The sequence below is a fragment of the Aquarana catesbeiana genome, linkage group LG08 (genome assembly GCF_042186555.1).
Source record: "Aquarana catesbeiana isolate 2022-GZ linkage group LG08, ASM4218655v1, whole genome shotgun sequence".
Classification (NCBI taxonomy): Eukaryota; Metazoa; Chordata; class Amphibia; order Anura; family Ranidae; genus Aquarana; species Aquarana catesbeiana.
In genome coordinates, this window is record NC_133331.1 from 274,296,839 (window position 1) to 274,312,997 (window position 16,159).

General features: G+C 42.7%; 1 protein-coding gene across 1 annotated transcript in view; it reads left to right on the forward strand.

Moving 5' to 3' along the window:
• The window catches only part of RPS6KB2 (ribosomal protein S6 kinase B2), a gene marked incomplete at its 5' end in the record, with an annotated part of 74,069 nt that overhangs the window by 26,544 nt on the left and 31,366 nt on the right, over positions 1 to 16,159 (forward strand). The window contains 4 exon segments of the mRNA XM_073597290.1: positions 523 to 613; positions 9,866 to 9,973; positions 13,394 to 13,456; positions 14,623 to 14,700. Of these exon segments, the coding sequence (XP_073453391.1) occupies positions 523 to 613; positions 9,866 to 9,973; positions 13,394 to 13,456; positions 14,623 to 14,700 (340 nt within the window).

A 16,159-nucleotide genomic window follows, 5' to 3' on the forward strand; every position in this document is an offset into this window, starting at 1 on the left:
TCGGCAAAGGTTTGCAGACACAAGGCACATTACATACCCCTCTATCACAGCAGTGAGCTGTCTCTGATTAAAATCCCTGTGCATGCGAAACTCCCTCTTCCCTGTTGCAGTAAATCTGCACCAAGCACTGCTGTGAAGGAGGAGACCACAAGATGAGCAGTAATGGCAGCAAAGTTCTAGCAACAAGGCAGGACGTGGGGACTCCATCTCTGAAAATTTTTTTTTTTTTTTTTTTTATGATATCTGTTTGTGGTTTAACCTTGGCCTACAAACTGCTGTTATATTAGAAAAAACTGATTCTTATGACAGCCAAATGCATATTCCCCCTTAATGCATCTTTGTACCTCAATCTGTGCAGAGATTTGCAGTTAGATTATACAAGATATGTCCCACCTCAACAGTATATTGTCTGTGGCCCACATTCAAGAGCATCCACCTTTTCATAAGATAAGTTTGTTTAATTGATAGAAGATGTACTCATGAATTAAGTATACCCTAATCCTTTACCTTTTTTAATTCTAGGGCACCTGAAATCCTGGCACACAAAGGACACAACCGAGCAGTAGATTGGTGGAGTCTGGGGATTCTCTTGTATGATATGCTAACCGGCTCAGTAAGCATTCTCTGATATAGGGTTAATTGTCCAAACATTGCTAATGATTGTCTAAATATGAAATCGGTATTAAACATAAATGCACACATTTTATTGTATTGTAGCTTAACAATTCTTACATGTGATGGCTGCCTTAGTTACAGTATCTTTCCTTTTATTTTCACGTGGTGTTCTGGCTGAAATTATACTTTTTAAATAAAAATACCCCTATGATACACAAGCTTAATGTATTCTAGTAAAGTTAGTCTGTAAACTAAGGTCTATTTTGTTAGTTTATAGCAGTAGTTTGTTATTTTATAAACTGACAGCAGGCCGTGGCCATCTTAAGTGTGGCATCTGAAGCCAGACTGTATTTCTTCCTGGATCTCATCCTTGCAGATCTCGCACATGCTCAGTGCAGCACAAGCAGTGTAATAGGTTTCAGGTCAGGTTTCCATAGCAACGGCAGTGTCAGAGGATGTTGCTGCCCCTTCCCAGAAGACATTGCAAACAGGAAATGATGCGATGGGCCACGGCCAGGTAGGAGGAAGTGAAAAATGAATACAGCAGATATACAGTAGGTGCTGAGAAAAAAAAACGAAAAAATATCCAATTCGTTTACAGTGCACAGTTTAGTGAGGGATGCTGAAGAGTTGTAAAAGTGGGTGGAACTCCACTTTAAGTCTGTTTTTCAACAGCACAAGCTGTCCTGCAGATGACTAACAATCCTCCAATGTTAATACAGCGATCTCCCCTGCTGTATTATTGTGTTCTCATACTCAACCCCCATCCCCACCAGAACACTCCCAACATTCGGCCTGTGTGTACTAGGCTTTACAGGGCTGAGACAAACAATTTACCACTACCAAGGGTGCTTGCAATGATCAGCTTTTATTTATGTAAAACCTTTATCCCAAAATGAAGAAAACTGTTGCTGTAACTGCGTAAAATGCGTAACAAGGTGTCTCTCTGTGCTCCTTTATCCAGAGTGGAAGAAATCTAATACAGGAGGTGTGCTACTAGTCAGATCACAAGGTGACAACAACATAGTTGCCAACATTGTAAAAAAAATTTCCGGGACGCTTTTTTGGCTGTAGGCGGAGTCACACTATAATTAGGGGGCGGGCATGCATTTGTAGGCGTGGCACAGGGAAAAGAAAATGTGGGGCGCCATACCAAAAATGGGTGTGGTTTACGTGAAATAGTGGGTGTGGCTCAAAAAGGGGTGTGGTTAGAGTCTGAGATGAATGAGTGAAAGGGGGGGAGAGGGATGGAGGGACAGCAGACCCAGATCCTACACCACAATAGCAAAGTGTATTCCAGAGTTTATCAGCCGGTAAACATACTCCAAACACCTGGTGTTAGAGCTTCAATCATCTCGGCACCATGGTTGTTATGGTGTCAGGATGATTGAAGCGCATTATTTCTATTATTACATTGTAATATAGAATGAAATCTTTCAACTCACCATAATGCAGAATCGGTGGGACCCCTGAGCGTGTCACCTGCCACCAGATGCCATCAGGTGCCCCCCCGCAGAGTCCGTCCTTGCATCAGGTGCCCCCCCGCAGAGTCCGTCCTTGCATCAGGTGCCCCCCCGCAGAGTCCGTCCTTGCATCAGGTGCCCCCCCGCAGAGTCCGTCCTTGCATCAGGTGCCCCCAGGGCAGTATGTATAGAAAACAAGTGTAGATTTGGCGCTGTTCTAGTGGAGTATATATTTGACGGAAAAACTGCCGTTTTATACCTTGTGTAGTCTCCCAGACTAGGTATGAAAGCTGAGTAGTTTAAATTTATATATACTATAAATTAGTGGCAAGTGCCTCAAACCTTGTGTGTGTACACATATATCACAATATGGTGCTACGGATTTATGGTGTCCATTAGCAATAGAACTAATTCAAAAAAATAAAAATAAAAGAACCCACGTGTGTTGCAGCCTCTGTCAACCAGTTTGCGGTGAATTTTGGATTTACAGCCTCTGGCGGCTGCTTGGCAGTGTAGTTTCAATAGCCCTAGAATGTGTTTCAATGTGTATTGTTAACCAAAGGTGGTGTGGGTTACACTCCGTGAATGTTAGTCACAAATATTATATGCTATTTTGCAAATATAAATAATGGAATCACATTAAATCTATGCCCAATATTATATCACATACAGTTGCATTAAAACATTTTAGTAAAGTGCAAGAAGTGCTTCGTGATCTAAATATGTGTGCTAGTTTAGCAGCTATTAATTAACAAAGTGACTTGTGCTCCAAAAGAAAAACCAGTACTTGCTGGAAAAACAATTTTGTTTTTAAAAATCTTCTTATATGGCAAAGTGACTTGTGCTCAGAAAGAGTGAGTCCTTATTGAGAGACCATATTATTTAAAGATCTTCTTATCCATGTGCTGGCTTGGTGATAGTGCTTCTTAATCGTGCTCCTAATGTGCTTGCACTCACCGGATAGCCTCACCCCTGCAGGGGTATTACGCAGTCACAGTATGTGCCACTGTGTAGCAACCCTGGATGGCTCTGGTCCGTGCTTTAAATGTTGTCTAGCGACTTTACTTTCTGTGTTCACACTCTGCCTCTTTCCAGCATGCTTTCCTGTCTGGTTTACTGAAGTGAGAAGCAGAAGGAACCACCCTCTGTACCTACCAACTTCCTCCCCCAATTGCCCCCTGAATCTTTTGAGCACTAGTCACTTTGTTAATTAATAGCTGCTAAACTAGCACACATATTTAGATCACGAAGCACTTCTTGCACTTTACTAAAATTTATTAATTAGCTAGGGGATGTAGGGACAAGGGATTATTACGGTGCTTAGGTCAGATATGCAAAGAGGGAAAAGAAGATTTAAAATGGCAAAACAACAAGCTTTATTTATTGATAATAATACAAACATGAGAAAAACATTCAAATCGTTTACACTTAAAATCAACTAATATAATGCGTGCGACCAAAAGGTATAATCAAGTAGGCCGGATGGAGATGGCCATCGAAATGTGGGCTCAGTTTCCTACATGTTTCGCCAAGACATTGGCTTCCTCAGGGAACAAGAGCTCAAATTGGGTATATAGAAGTCTGTATATAGGGATACAGAAAGCAAATATAAACAAAAATATTTAACAATACAAAGTATAGTCTGCAACTAAGTAATGAATTAACGTGGCTGGACTATCATGCAGAGAGGTGGCCACCAGGATTCCGGCAACGCAGACGTACCTGAAAACCCGACACCCAGGGGGGGCACGAAAAAGTGTCACCACAGGGGGAAGGGGCAAACCGCGCCGTGTATTGTGCCTGCAGGGGGCACGCAGTAAACCTGGCAAAGGAATGTATTGAAGATAGGTGAGTGGATGTTAAATATCACTTGAACGTTACGTTTAAAGGAGTGCTAGAAATGATGCATTTGTACATCAATTGAGAAAAGCAGAAAAACTATTTTTAAAAGGAAAAAAGACTCACACTATTAATTAAAAACGGTAGATTGCAGAGGGCAGGAGGTGCCTGTAGGTGAGTACACACACACACACACACACACACACACAGCAAGACCGTTAACAGGGTTGACAACCGATTGGTAAGTAACCTGTATGGAGAGATACGTTTAAAGGTGGGCCAAATGGTCATCATAAAGAGGGGAAGAAGAAATCGCACTAAAGATAGACTTACTTAATGGAGTACACTGTAACGTAGATGGCTAGTTGGGATATTTACAAGGTCAAATATATAAAGCAGAGTCTTTTTTGAAAGAGCAATAAATGCAATGTGTCCTGCAGAGGAATAAATAAAAAAAAGGGGCTGTAGTAGAAAGGCAGAGACTAAGTGAGACTAGTTAAAAAGCCAGAAAATGATTTACCTGATGAGACATATAGCTAGAAGTATAACTCATAGAAGGTCAATGATGAAAGTTGCCAAAACAACAAAATATATATATAGATGGTGTCTCCAAGATGGTAGCTCCTAAAGGGAATAATTGAGGACTTCAGTAAAAGGTAAACTTGAAGAGGTAATCTTAGTGCTGTGAGAATACCAATTTACCTGGTTGCTGTGTGTGGGGGTCATACACAGGCACGTCCCTCGTCCAGCATGTGGACTGGGGGACTGGCCGGTTACTAAAGTACCCCCCACACCTGATCAGATGATGATCAGGTGTGCGGACGCACAACGAAGGGCGTCCGCGCGTGCGCAGACCGCGGTGCCTCGGAACTGCAAGTTCCGGCATGCGCCGCGCGCATGCTCAGACCCGACGGTCCGCCCCGAGGTGAATGGGAGGATGGAACGCCGAGGAATGGGAGGTACCAGGGCGTCGTCACCACCCATCAGCCGATGGAATGGGGGGGGCGGCCCAAGAGTTTGAGCAACGCGCGGACCCCCGAGGCAGATAAATGATCTGCCCCTGGCGTCCATACAGGCACGAACAGCGCTGGGAAAACACCTCCCGAGAGGGGGGCACAACCGCGTACCCCACAAGGGTACCGAGTGGCCCGGGAAACGAGGCGATCCGGAGATGGAGCCCACCTCAGTGCAGGATAAAGTGTGGGCAGAGACACAGGATAGGGGGACTAAACCCCCATTCAACCAACAGTCCACAAGGGTCTATGGGGACAGCGGGCATATATACCTGTGCGTCGGCCCACAATGTCCAGCCACAAAGTGTATAACAATCATAGAGAACCACAGGGGCCTGGTAACACAGGAAAAACCTATAATAAAAACTGGGTGACGATAACTGGAAAAATAATAATGAAACATAAATTTTTTTTATGTTTCATTATTATTTTTCCAGTTATCGTCACACAGTTTTTATTATAGGTTTTTCCTGTGTTACCAGGCCCCTGTGGTTCTCTATGATTGTTATACACTTTGTGGCTGGACATTGTGGGCCGACGCACAGGTATATATGCCCGCTGTCCCCATAGACCCTTGTGGACTGTTGGTTGAATGGGGGTTTAGTCCCCCTATCCTGTGTCTCTGCCCACACTTTATCCTGCACTGAGGTGGGCTCCATCTCCGGATCGCCTCGTTTCCCGGGCCACTCGGTACCCTTGTGGGGTACGCGGTTGTGCCCCCCTCTCGGGAGGTGTTTTCCCAGCGCTGTTCGTGCCTGTATGGACGCCAGGGGCAGATCATTTATCTGCCTCGGGGGTCCGCGCGTTGCTCAAACTCTTGGGCCGCCCCCCCCATTCCATCGGCTGATGGGTGGTGACGACGCCCTGGTACCTCCCATTCCTCGGCGTTCCATCCTCCCATTCACCTCGGGGCGGACCGTCGGGTCTGAGCATGCGCGCGGCGCATGCCGAAACTTGCAGTTCCGAGGCACCGCGGTCTGCGCACGCGCGGACGCCCTTCGTTGTGCGTCCGCACACCTGATCATCATCTGATCAGGTGTGGGGGGTACTTTAGTAACCGGCCAGTCCCCCAGTCCACATGCTGGACGAGGGACGTGCCTGTGTATGACCCCCACACACAGCAACCAGGTAAATTGGTATTCTCACAGCACTAAGATTACCTCTTCAAGTTTACCTTTTACTGAAGTCCTCAATTATTCCCTTTAGGAGCTACCATCTTGGAGACACCATCTATATATATATTTTGTTGTTTTGGCAACTTTCATCATTGACCTTCTATGAGTTATACTTCTAGCTATATGTCTCATCAGGTAAATCATTTTCTGGCTTTTTAACTAGTCTCACTTAGTCTCTGCCTTTCTACTACAGCCCCTTTTTTTTATTTATTCCTCTGCAGGACACATTGCATTTATTGCTCTTTCAAAAAAGACTCTGCTTTATATATTTGACCTTGTAAATATCCCAACTAGCCATCTACGTTACAGTGTACTCCATTAAGTAAGTCTATCTTTAGTGCGATTTCTTCTTCCCCTCTTTATGATGACCATTTGGCCCACCTTTAAACGTATCTCTCCATACAGGTTACTTACCAATCGGTTGTCAACCCTGTTAACGGTCTTGCTGTGTGTGTGTGTGTGTGTGTGTGTGTACTCACCTACAGGCACCTCCTGCCCTCTGCAATCTACCGTTTTTAATTAATAGTGTGAGTCTTTTTTCCTTTTAAAAATAGTTTTTCTGCTTTTCTCAATTGATGTACAAATGCATCATTTCTAGCACTCCTTTAAACGTAACGTTCAAGTGATATTTAACATCCACTCACCTATCTTCAATACATTCCTTTGCCAGGTTTACTGCGTGCCCCCTGCAGGCACAATACACGGCGCGGTTTGCCCCTTCCCCCTGTGGTGACACTTTTTCGTGCCCCCCCTGGGTGTCGGGTTTTCAGGTACGTCTGCGTTGCCGGAATCCTGGTGGCCACCTCTCTGCATGATAGTCCAGCCACGTTAATTCATTACTTAGTTGCAGACTATACTTTGTATTGTTAAATATTTTTGTTTATATTTGCTTTCTGTATCCCTATATACAGACTTCTATATACCCAATTTGAGCTCTTGTTCCCTGAGGAAGCCAATGTCTTGGCGAAACATGTAGGAAACCGAGCCCACATTTCGATGGCCATCTCCATCCGGCCTACTTGATTATACCTTTTGGTCGCACGCATTATATTAGTTGATTTTAAGTGTAAACGATTTGAATGTTTTTCTCATGTTTGTATTATTATCAATAAATAAAGCTTGTTGTTTTGCCATTTTAAATCTTCTTTTCCCTCTTTGCATATCTGACCTAAGCACCGTAATAATCCCTTGTCCCTACATCCCCTAGCTAATTAATAACTTTTTTGGGATGAGGTGCTGTATCTAAATGTACCCTCTAGCCACAACCATATTTTCCTAAAATTTATTAATGCAATTGTATGTGATATAATATTGGGCATAGATTTAATGTGATTCCATTATTTATATTTGCAAAATGGCATATAATATTTTTGACTAACATTCACAGAGTGTAACCCATGCCACCTTTTGGTTAACCATACACATTGAAACACATTCTAGGGCTATTGAAACTACACTGCCAAGCAGCCACCAGAGGCTGTAACACAATCCAAAATTCACCGCAAACTGGGTGACAGAGGCTGCAACACACGTGGGTTCTTTTATTTTTAATTTTTTTTTATTCATCCACTCATTTTTTGCTTGAATTAGTCCTATTGCTAATGGACACCATAAATCCGTAGCACCACATTGTGATATATGTGTACACACAAGGTTTGAGGCACTTGCCACTAATTTATAGTATATATAATTTAAACTACCCAGCTTTCATACCTAGTCTTGGGAGACTACACAAGGTATTAAACAGCGTTTTTTCCGTCAAATATTTACTCCACTAGAACAGCGCCACATCTACACTTGTTTTCTATACATATTCTGGTACACTCCACCCAGGTGGAATTGTACCTGTAGAGGCAGCCGTTCTATATTCCATATGTACCCACATCCACTGCGCGGACTTATTGTATGTCCCCAGCGGAGTGCCTCTTGCGTCAGGTGTCCCCAGCGGAGTGCCTCTTGCGTCGTGCCTCTTGCGTCAGGTGTCCCCATCGGAGTGCTGGCTGCAGTCTAGCTACATCTCCTCAAGAGTGGTGACAAGGGGGGAGAGGTGTGTGGGTGGAGGCATGGTGACTTGGGGTGTTACAGGCTGACTTGGGGAAGGGTGGAGGCATGGTGGTGATTTGGGGGGTGCAAGCATGGTGGTGACTAGGCCGGAGGGGGTGCAGGCATGGTGGTGACTAGGCCGGAGGGGGTGCAGGCATGGTGGTGACACGGGGGGGAGGGGGGTGCAGGCATGGTGGTGACACGGGGGGGAGGGGGGTGCAGGTATGGTGGTGACACGGGGGGGAGCAGGTATGGTGGTGAGGGGGAGGGAGGTGCAGGTATGGTGGTGACACGGAGGGAGGTGCAGGTATGGTGGTGACACGGGGAGAGGGGGGGTGCAGGTATGGTGGTGACACGGGGGAGGGGGGGGAGCGGGTATGGTGGTGACACGGGGGAGGGGGGGAGCGGGTATGGTGGTGACACGGGGGGGAGTGGGGTGCAGGTATGGTGGTGACATGGGGGGGGGACAGGGTGCAAGGGGGAGCCAGGACCACCAGTGCACTGTCCCCACCAGCGAGCCCCGGTCCTTCCATTAGTGGCGCTCTTCAGACACATGGGGCGGAGCGGAGGGTTGGCGGCAGCGTGTGAAGACTGAACATTTCCTTGTGTTCAGTGGAGAGAGCTGAGGGGTCGCCAATCCCTGCAGTCAATGGGCTTCAGTGTACAATATAATTTTCTATTTGTACACTGAAGAGCGAGGCCGATTGGCTGCCCCTCTCCTCTGCACTAAACACAAGGGGAAACAACACTCGTGGAGGCGAAGGCGGCTATTTTTTGTGTAGCCGTTGCTGTTTTTTGGCAAAAACATTCCCGATTTTCTCAGGACAAAACCAAAATCCTTGGGAAAACAATCGGGACAAGCTTTAATCGGGTCGAGGGTCCCAAAATTGGGATTGTTCCGGGAAAATCGGGACTGTTGGCAACTATGCAACGGGGGGGGGGGGAAGGAGCCTAAAAAAGAACTAATGCAGCCACCACATCTAATGACTTGTAAGCCATATTGTATTACGAATTTGGTTTGGGATTTAATGATATCTTTCCAAAGCCTAGGATAATCTACAGAGTTTAACTGTGACTTGATAGCTTTGAAACATATATATACTGCCAGGATTTCATAATGTCTATAAACGTTTTTTAGCATTTTTATCAGATACTTTTGTTGGTACTTTTCATAACTGGATAGAGAGAAATCTAAATTGTAAAACCGCTATATATATATATATATATATATATATATATATATATATATATATATATATATATATATATATATATATATATATATATATATATATATATATATATATATATATATATATATATATATTAGCTGTGTGCCTGAATTTCAACTCGAAGACTAGGTTCACACTACTGTGGCTGCGATTTTGATCTGATAGTCAATTGTGTAGTGCAACTTGGTTGCGTTTTTATGATTTGGTTTGCGTGTTCTTCTTCTGAGCTAAAATTGTGCTGGAATCGCACCAAAGTAGTACAGGACCTTTTCTAAAATCGCGCTCTGAATTGATGTGAATGGACACCACTGAAAACAATGTGTCAACCAGGCTAAATGTTTCTGCGGACTAGTCTGCAAGTAGGAGGGGCCTGTTGCTTGAGCACAGACATGCCTGAGCAGTATGTAACTGACCCCTGTGTCTCTTCTTCTTCTTCTTCCCCTTTTTTTTTTTTTTTTTTTTTTTTATCCCTGTGTGATGAACAGCCTCCTTTTACTGGAAATAACAGGAAGAAAATCATTGACAAGATTCTAAAGGGCAAACCATTCTTCCCACCATACCTGACCCCTGATGCCACTGATCTCCTGAAGAAGGTAGCCTTGAAAGTTTCAGGCATAATAAATTACATATTGTATTTTTAAAGTGGAATGTCAGTTACATAGTACTAGAGCATTAGCCTGCAATATTCCTAAAGCAAATAGCAACCAGACAACGTTTGGCCCATGTGTACTGGAGTTGGTCTGACAGAATTCAGCCGTTCGGCCAGTATCTGTCGACTGGTCATGACCGAAAAAGGTCTGCTGACCAGAGAAGTATAGCTTTGGCTATACTTCTGCTTTAACAGGCAGAGGACTGTGACATCAGTCACATTAACCAAGAACAGTCATCCTTCACTGAACTGACAGCTCTAAGCTTACTGAAGGGCAAGTGTGATTACTGTAAATTTACTGCAGTTTGCATATTTTCATTGCGGTTTTTCCTGCTCTAATATATAATTTCTTCTGTCTTGCATATATAGCTAAATAAGTTGACATAAAGTATGAGACTATTAACCACTTCAGCCCCAGAAGGTTTTACCCACTTCCTGACCAGGCCATTTTTTGCGATACGGCACTGCATCGCTTTAACTGACAATTATGTGGTTGTGAAATGCTGTACCCAAATAAAATTGATTTTTTTTTTTTTTCCCCACAAATAGAGCTTTCTTTTGGTGGCATTTGATCACCTCTGCAGTTTTTAGTTTTTGTGCTATAAACCGAAAAAACTGACAATTTTGAAAAAACAATATTTTTAAGTTTGCACAAAAGTTATAGCATCTACAAAATAGGGGACTGATTTAGGGATTTTTACTTTTTTTTTTTTTTTTTTTTTTTTTGTTACTGGTAATGGCGGCGATCTGCCACTTTTAATGGGACTGCAAAATTGTGGTGGACAAATCTGACCCGAAGTGACACTTTTTGGGGACCAGTGACACCAATACAGTGATCAGTGCTAACAAATGCACTGATCCCTGTATAAATGACACTGGCAGGGAAGGGGTTAACTACAGGGGTGATCAAGGGTTTAAAGTGTTTCCTGGGAGGTGCTTTCTTACTGGGGGAGTGGATTCACTGGAGGAAAAGGGAGATCATGATTCAGCTTAGCTGAAACACAATTTCCCTCTTTTCCTCCCTGACAGATCAGCGGTGTGCTTTGTTTACATCGATGCAACGCTGCTCCGTCTCTCCTGTGAACGATCGGCGGGTTGCGGTGGCCACTGGACTCACTGATTGGCTCCTGTTGTGTGCAATCACAGCGGGAGTGGAGCACGCACCCCCTAAACTGCGTGCACGAAATCACGCACAGGTACGCGATTTTGCACACCCGGGCCGCTCTGCTGCAGTAAATGTACGTGGGGGTTTAAGAAGAATTTTTCAGGCATGTAAATTTGTACATGGTCACTGTCCCTAGAAGCTGGAAATCACTAAAGTAGACCCCACTCTTCCAAGGATCTCTCCTTGCTTCTGGGTCCCATGCTGAGTAGCTGGCCTGCTGCATTGTAAGCACAGGAAATTAGCCACTCAGCATGGGCACTAGTCAAACAATGCTTTGCATTTTCTGAAATGAATGCAAAGTATCCTCTGATTTAATAAGGTGGAAAGTGTGTCACCGCACTGCCTCTTTCTACCTTGTCCAAACAGAACAATTGCATTCATTCAGGAAATGCAAAGCATTCTTTGACTGGTGCTGAGCGTCCAACTTCCTGTGTTTTTAGAATGTAGCAGGCAAGCTGCTCAGCACAGGGCCCAGAAGCAAATATAGAGATTACTAATTACATATTGTAGTTAATCCATCCAGTTCAAACCACAGAAAAACATACACATACACACACATTGGGATAGAGCCTGCTTGGGTGCCCCCATTGCAAGCTGCTTGCTCTGGAGGCACTCAGCAGGAGGGAGGGACCTGAGAAGAGGTGGATGTGAGCGGCTCTGTACAAATCCTCTGCACAGTATGACATGTATGTAATTTTTTTAAAAAAAAGCTTTTAATATCACTTTAATCTCCCCTTCTCAAGGGAGAATTCAGTTTCTCTAATCTTCTCTCATAGCTGAGCTCCTCTATGCCTCTTATCAGTTTGGTTGCCCTCCTCTGCACTTTCTCCAGTTCTCCAATATCCTTTTTGAGAGCTGGTGCCCAAAACTGAACTGTGTAATCCAGATGAGGTCTTACTAACTTGTTCAGGGAAAAAAATTATATTTCTCTCTGTGCAGTCCATACCTCCTTTTTTAACAAAGCTGGAGTAGCATTGTCTACTTTAGTGATGTCCTGCTTCAAAGGGCATTGGCCAGGTATGGTATATACATAGTTACATTGGTCCAAACTGGACCAATGTAACTATATATAAAATATCCATACCTGGAATTCATCACTTAAGCTCCAGGGACGCACTGGTACGTCACTGCGTGTTCGCGTAGTTATACCGGGATGATGACTGCAGCTGCCGGGGTTTTTTCTTTTTTTTTTTTTTTGTTGTTTTTGTTTTTTTTTCCCGTTTTTTTTTGTTTTTTTTAAGAGCTGACGATCTGCTCTCTGGTAAAAGCAATCCTAGCTGCTGGATCTTCAGTGGCTTTACTGGGGTCTCCCTTGCCACCACGATTCCCAATCGACCAGCCAGTGCTTCAGCCGGGTGATCGAGCCCAAAAAAGATGGCTTTGGCAGATCGGCTCTGTTGGGCTCTGTGATATAGTAACCCGAAGCAATGACGTCACATCGCTTCCAGGTTACCTGGATGTAAATGGCGCCAGTTTTAAAAATCAAAAGCATTTGATCTCATCGATCTTGGTGTGATCAAATGCTTTTAAGGGCAGAGGAGACAAATATCGTGTGACATAAAAAAAAAATTGCAAAACCCACCAATTCTCTAGGGCTGCTGCTTTAAAATATAAATTTATACAATTATCTATATCTATATGTTTAGATAGTGATTGGTCCCTTGCATGTTAATGTCATAATGTGCTTACGGATCCCTCCAGCAGCACTCTGTATCTGCTGCAAGGGCTTCCATCTTCCTCCAGTCTTCCTTCCGGGTTTTCATGCTCCAGCCGCTTACACACACAAGTCATGATCACCGGCTGCTACAAATGTGAATATCTCCTAAATGGTCCATGTTTAGGAGATATATATTGTACCTACAGTTAAGCTTTATTATAGGATTACCTGTGTACAAGTAAGAAAGACTTTACTATCGCTTTAAAATGTTTCTAAACTGTAATTGGTAAACATGACTGGATATGATTTAGATGTTAAAAAAAAATAGTTTAATCCCTTTTTTTTTTTTTTTTTTTTTTTTTTTTTTTTTTTTTTTTTTTTTTTTTTTTTTTTTTTAAATTGGTTGAAAAAAAAATCTTTATTACTTTGCAATGACTACCTCATGCAGTAGGACCTTTCACAGCTTAACCAACCTTACCTAGGAAGCCCCTTCTCATGGTAACGATTACATATTCTTTATTTTTCTTTTCATTCTGTTTCAGTTGTTTAAGAAGAATCCTACGCAGAGACTTGGATCAGGACCTTCTGATGTGGCAGATATCCAGGTCTTCTAAATCAATAATATTTTTAATATTTGACAAATACATTTTTATGTTTAAAGTGTCAATTTCAGTTAATACAAGTAAGAGACATTTGATAGTCCTTTGAATCGATTTTATGGGTTAAAGAACTCCAATCAACCAAAACTCAATGAGGAAAACCCACTAAAGTGAGAGTATCCCTAGTCACCAGAGCTAGTATCCCCATCAAAAGATTTCCCCTCTATCCCTATTTTGGTGACATCCACAATTTTGGGAATATCCTTCGTATTCATTCTAAGTGATATTGGTAAACAGGAAAAATAGAGAGGGTGAATCTCCCCAATGGGAGCACAGACAACAATAAAAAAAAATTGACAGAGGTTCTCATGTATTGTGCACCTTTGCACATTGCTGTTTTCTTCAATAGGCCTCTTTAATGAATTGATGTGAAATGAAAATGATGTGTTGTTTGTTTTTTTTTTATAGGGAAAAAAAAAAAAGTTATACTTGCCTCCTCTGTGAAGTGGTTTTGCACAAAGCAGCCCAGATCCTCCTTCCCTGGTCCCTCTTCTGTGCTCCTGGCCCCTCCCTCCTGTTCAGTTGTTGAGAGCTATAATTCTGGACCCATTATTCAGTTAACTCTAAACTGATGACCTGTAGGGGCTTTAAAAGAGTCACCTATGGAAAATGTAGGGTACTGAAGTTTGTCATTTCACAAGCACGTGTAGTTATAAGGTTTGATATGTTGGGTATCTATTTACTTGATGCAACCTTTATCTTTTATATTTTACTAAAAATGTAGTAATTTGTTAAGTTTGTGTGCCCTAAATAACTTTAGTGTATTTACTGAAAATTTGCATTTAATAAACCCTTGTACTAATAGCTTGTGACATAAAAATCAGAACTACCTATTTTTTATTTTCTAATGGTGTTTTTTTTCAGAAAATATGTATTGATGTTTTCTGTCATCTTCAGGCCTAAAATGATTTTATTTAAACGTGTGCAAAAAAACACAAAAAAAGACTTTGGCAGCAAAAGGGTTAAATAGACCCTGTCAGATCTCTAAAGATTTAAAACGGTTCAGTCCTTGCAAGAAAATAGTATATTACACTTCTTGGCTAGGCTACTTTTGCTGCCATTTCTATCTTTCTTTTTTGCTGACCTCATTTCCTGTTCATTCTGAATTGCAGAAGCACCGTTTTTTCAGACACATTCAGTGGGATGACCTGCTGCATTGTAGAATTGAGCCACCATACAAACCCTACCTGGTGAGTACATACTGTAAGTTAACAGACAAACCGGAGAAGCATTGAACAATACCAACGTCACTTTTCTTTCCTATTGCCCGGAGTTCTTAATTTTTTTTTTTTTTATCTATTCTGTATTCTTCCCTTGTTCTTTAAACTTCTTGATGCTTCTGTGTCCTTTTTTTTAGCCCCTCATTAGAAAAAAAAATGTTTTTACTAGTTGCCTATATATGTAAAGAAAGGGAAATGGCTCCTGAATTTACTTTCCTTTTTTATAGTTGCCTATATATGTAAAGAAAGGGAAATGGCTCCTGAATTTACTTTCCTTTTTATAGTTGCCATGCTTACCCAATGCATTGAGAAACGAGTGTGAGGCACTGGACTAAACTTAGAATTCCAGATTTACCTTGACTGTAAATAGTTTGGGCCAAGTTAACCCAAACGATTTTCATTACCAATAGATGTGGCCAATGTGTGCGCTGTAGTAGCATTGGCTACATACAGTTAGCGGCGCTGTGTTTCGGCCACAGTACAGGCATCTTTTGTCTGCTGCTAGAACTAAATTGAGTTGATTTGTCTTGAATGCTTCTCTTTGATGGGTGGCCAACACTTAGTAGCTGTTGAGGTCTAGTCTCCAAGACCGTGTATTGCCCCTGATAGATAATTAGGGCCTGTTCACACCACAAAGCGGTTCAGGAAACCCGCGTTCTATGTGCGTTTTCTAGCACCACGTTCAAAACCCACTTCAGTTGTTTCACAGTTGTTGTGATAAAATACAAAATAGCACACCCACTTGAAAGATCTTCCTTGGACATATTTTAAAGTGATCTATTAAGGACAGCTTTTACCGTGGACGCTCCCCTCTTGGCACTGTAGGTTGCTTCTGCCCTAGTTCAAGAAGGAGTGCAGGCACATATTTATGAACTAGCGAGTGATACTTCTGAATGTCGGCCTTCATTCCATGGTAGGGGTCGCTAAACTTTCTAGACAAAGGGCCTGTTTACTGTCCTTCAGATTTTAGAGGGCCGGACTGTGGCCAGTGGGAGTAGAAAATACGTCAATCTTGGTGGTCAATGGGAGTAAAAAAATTACATAGCGCCTGTGGTAAGTAGGAGGAATAGTGCCTGTCGGTGTCAGTGGAAGAATGATTGTCCGATCATTGGTAGAGGTGTATAGTAGAGGTGTTTGGCTTAAAGAATACCTTTTCCTCACTTAGTGTGTTTTGGTTTATGTAGTGGAAGTGGACAATTTAAGGACTTGATGTGATTGGTCTGACAGCTGTGGTGAAACGCATTGTCAATCAAACATTTTAAACGTTTTATTTTGATGACATCGTCATTTTGTTAAAGGACCTTATGGAATGCTTTGTGGTCAGAACTTTGATGGCCACTTCCGAGAAAACTTGTATTGGATTGTACATGGATTCTAGTCTCTGCCAGTTTTGAGCTGATAGTGGGTGATGCACATCTTCTAGTTCAGG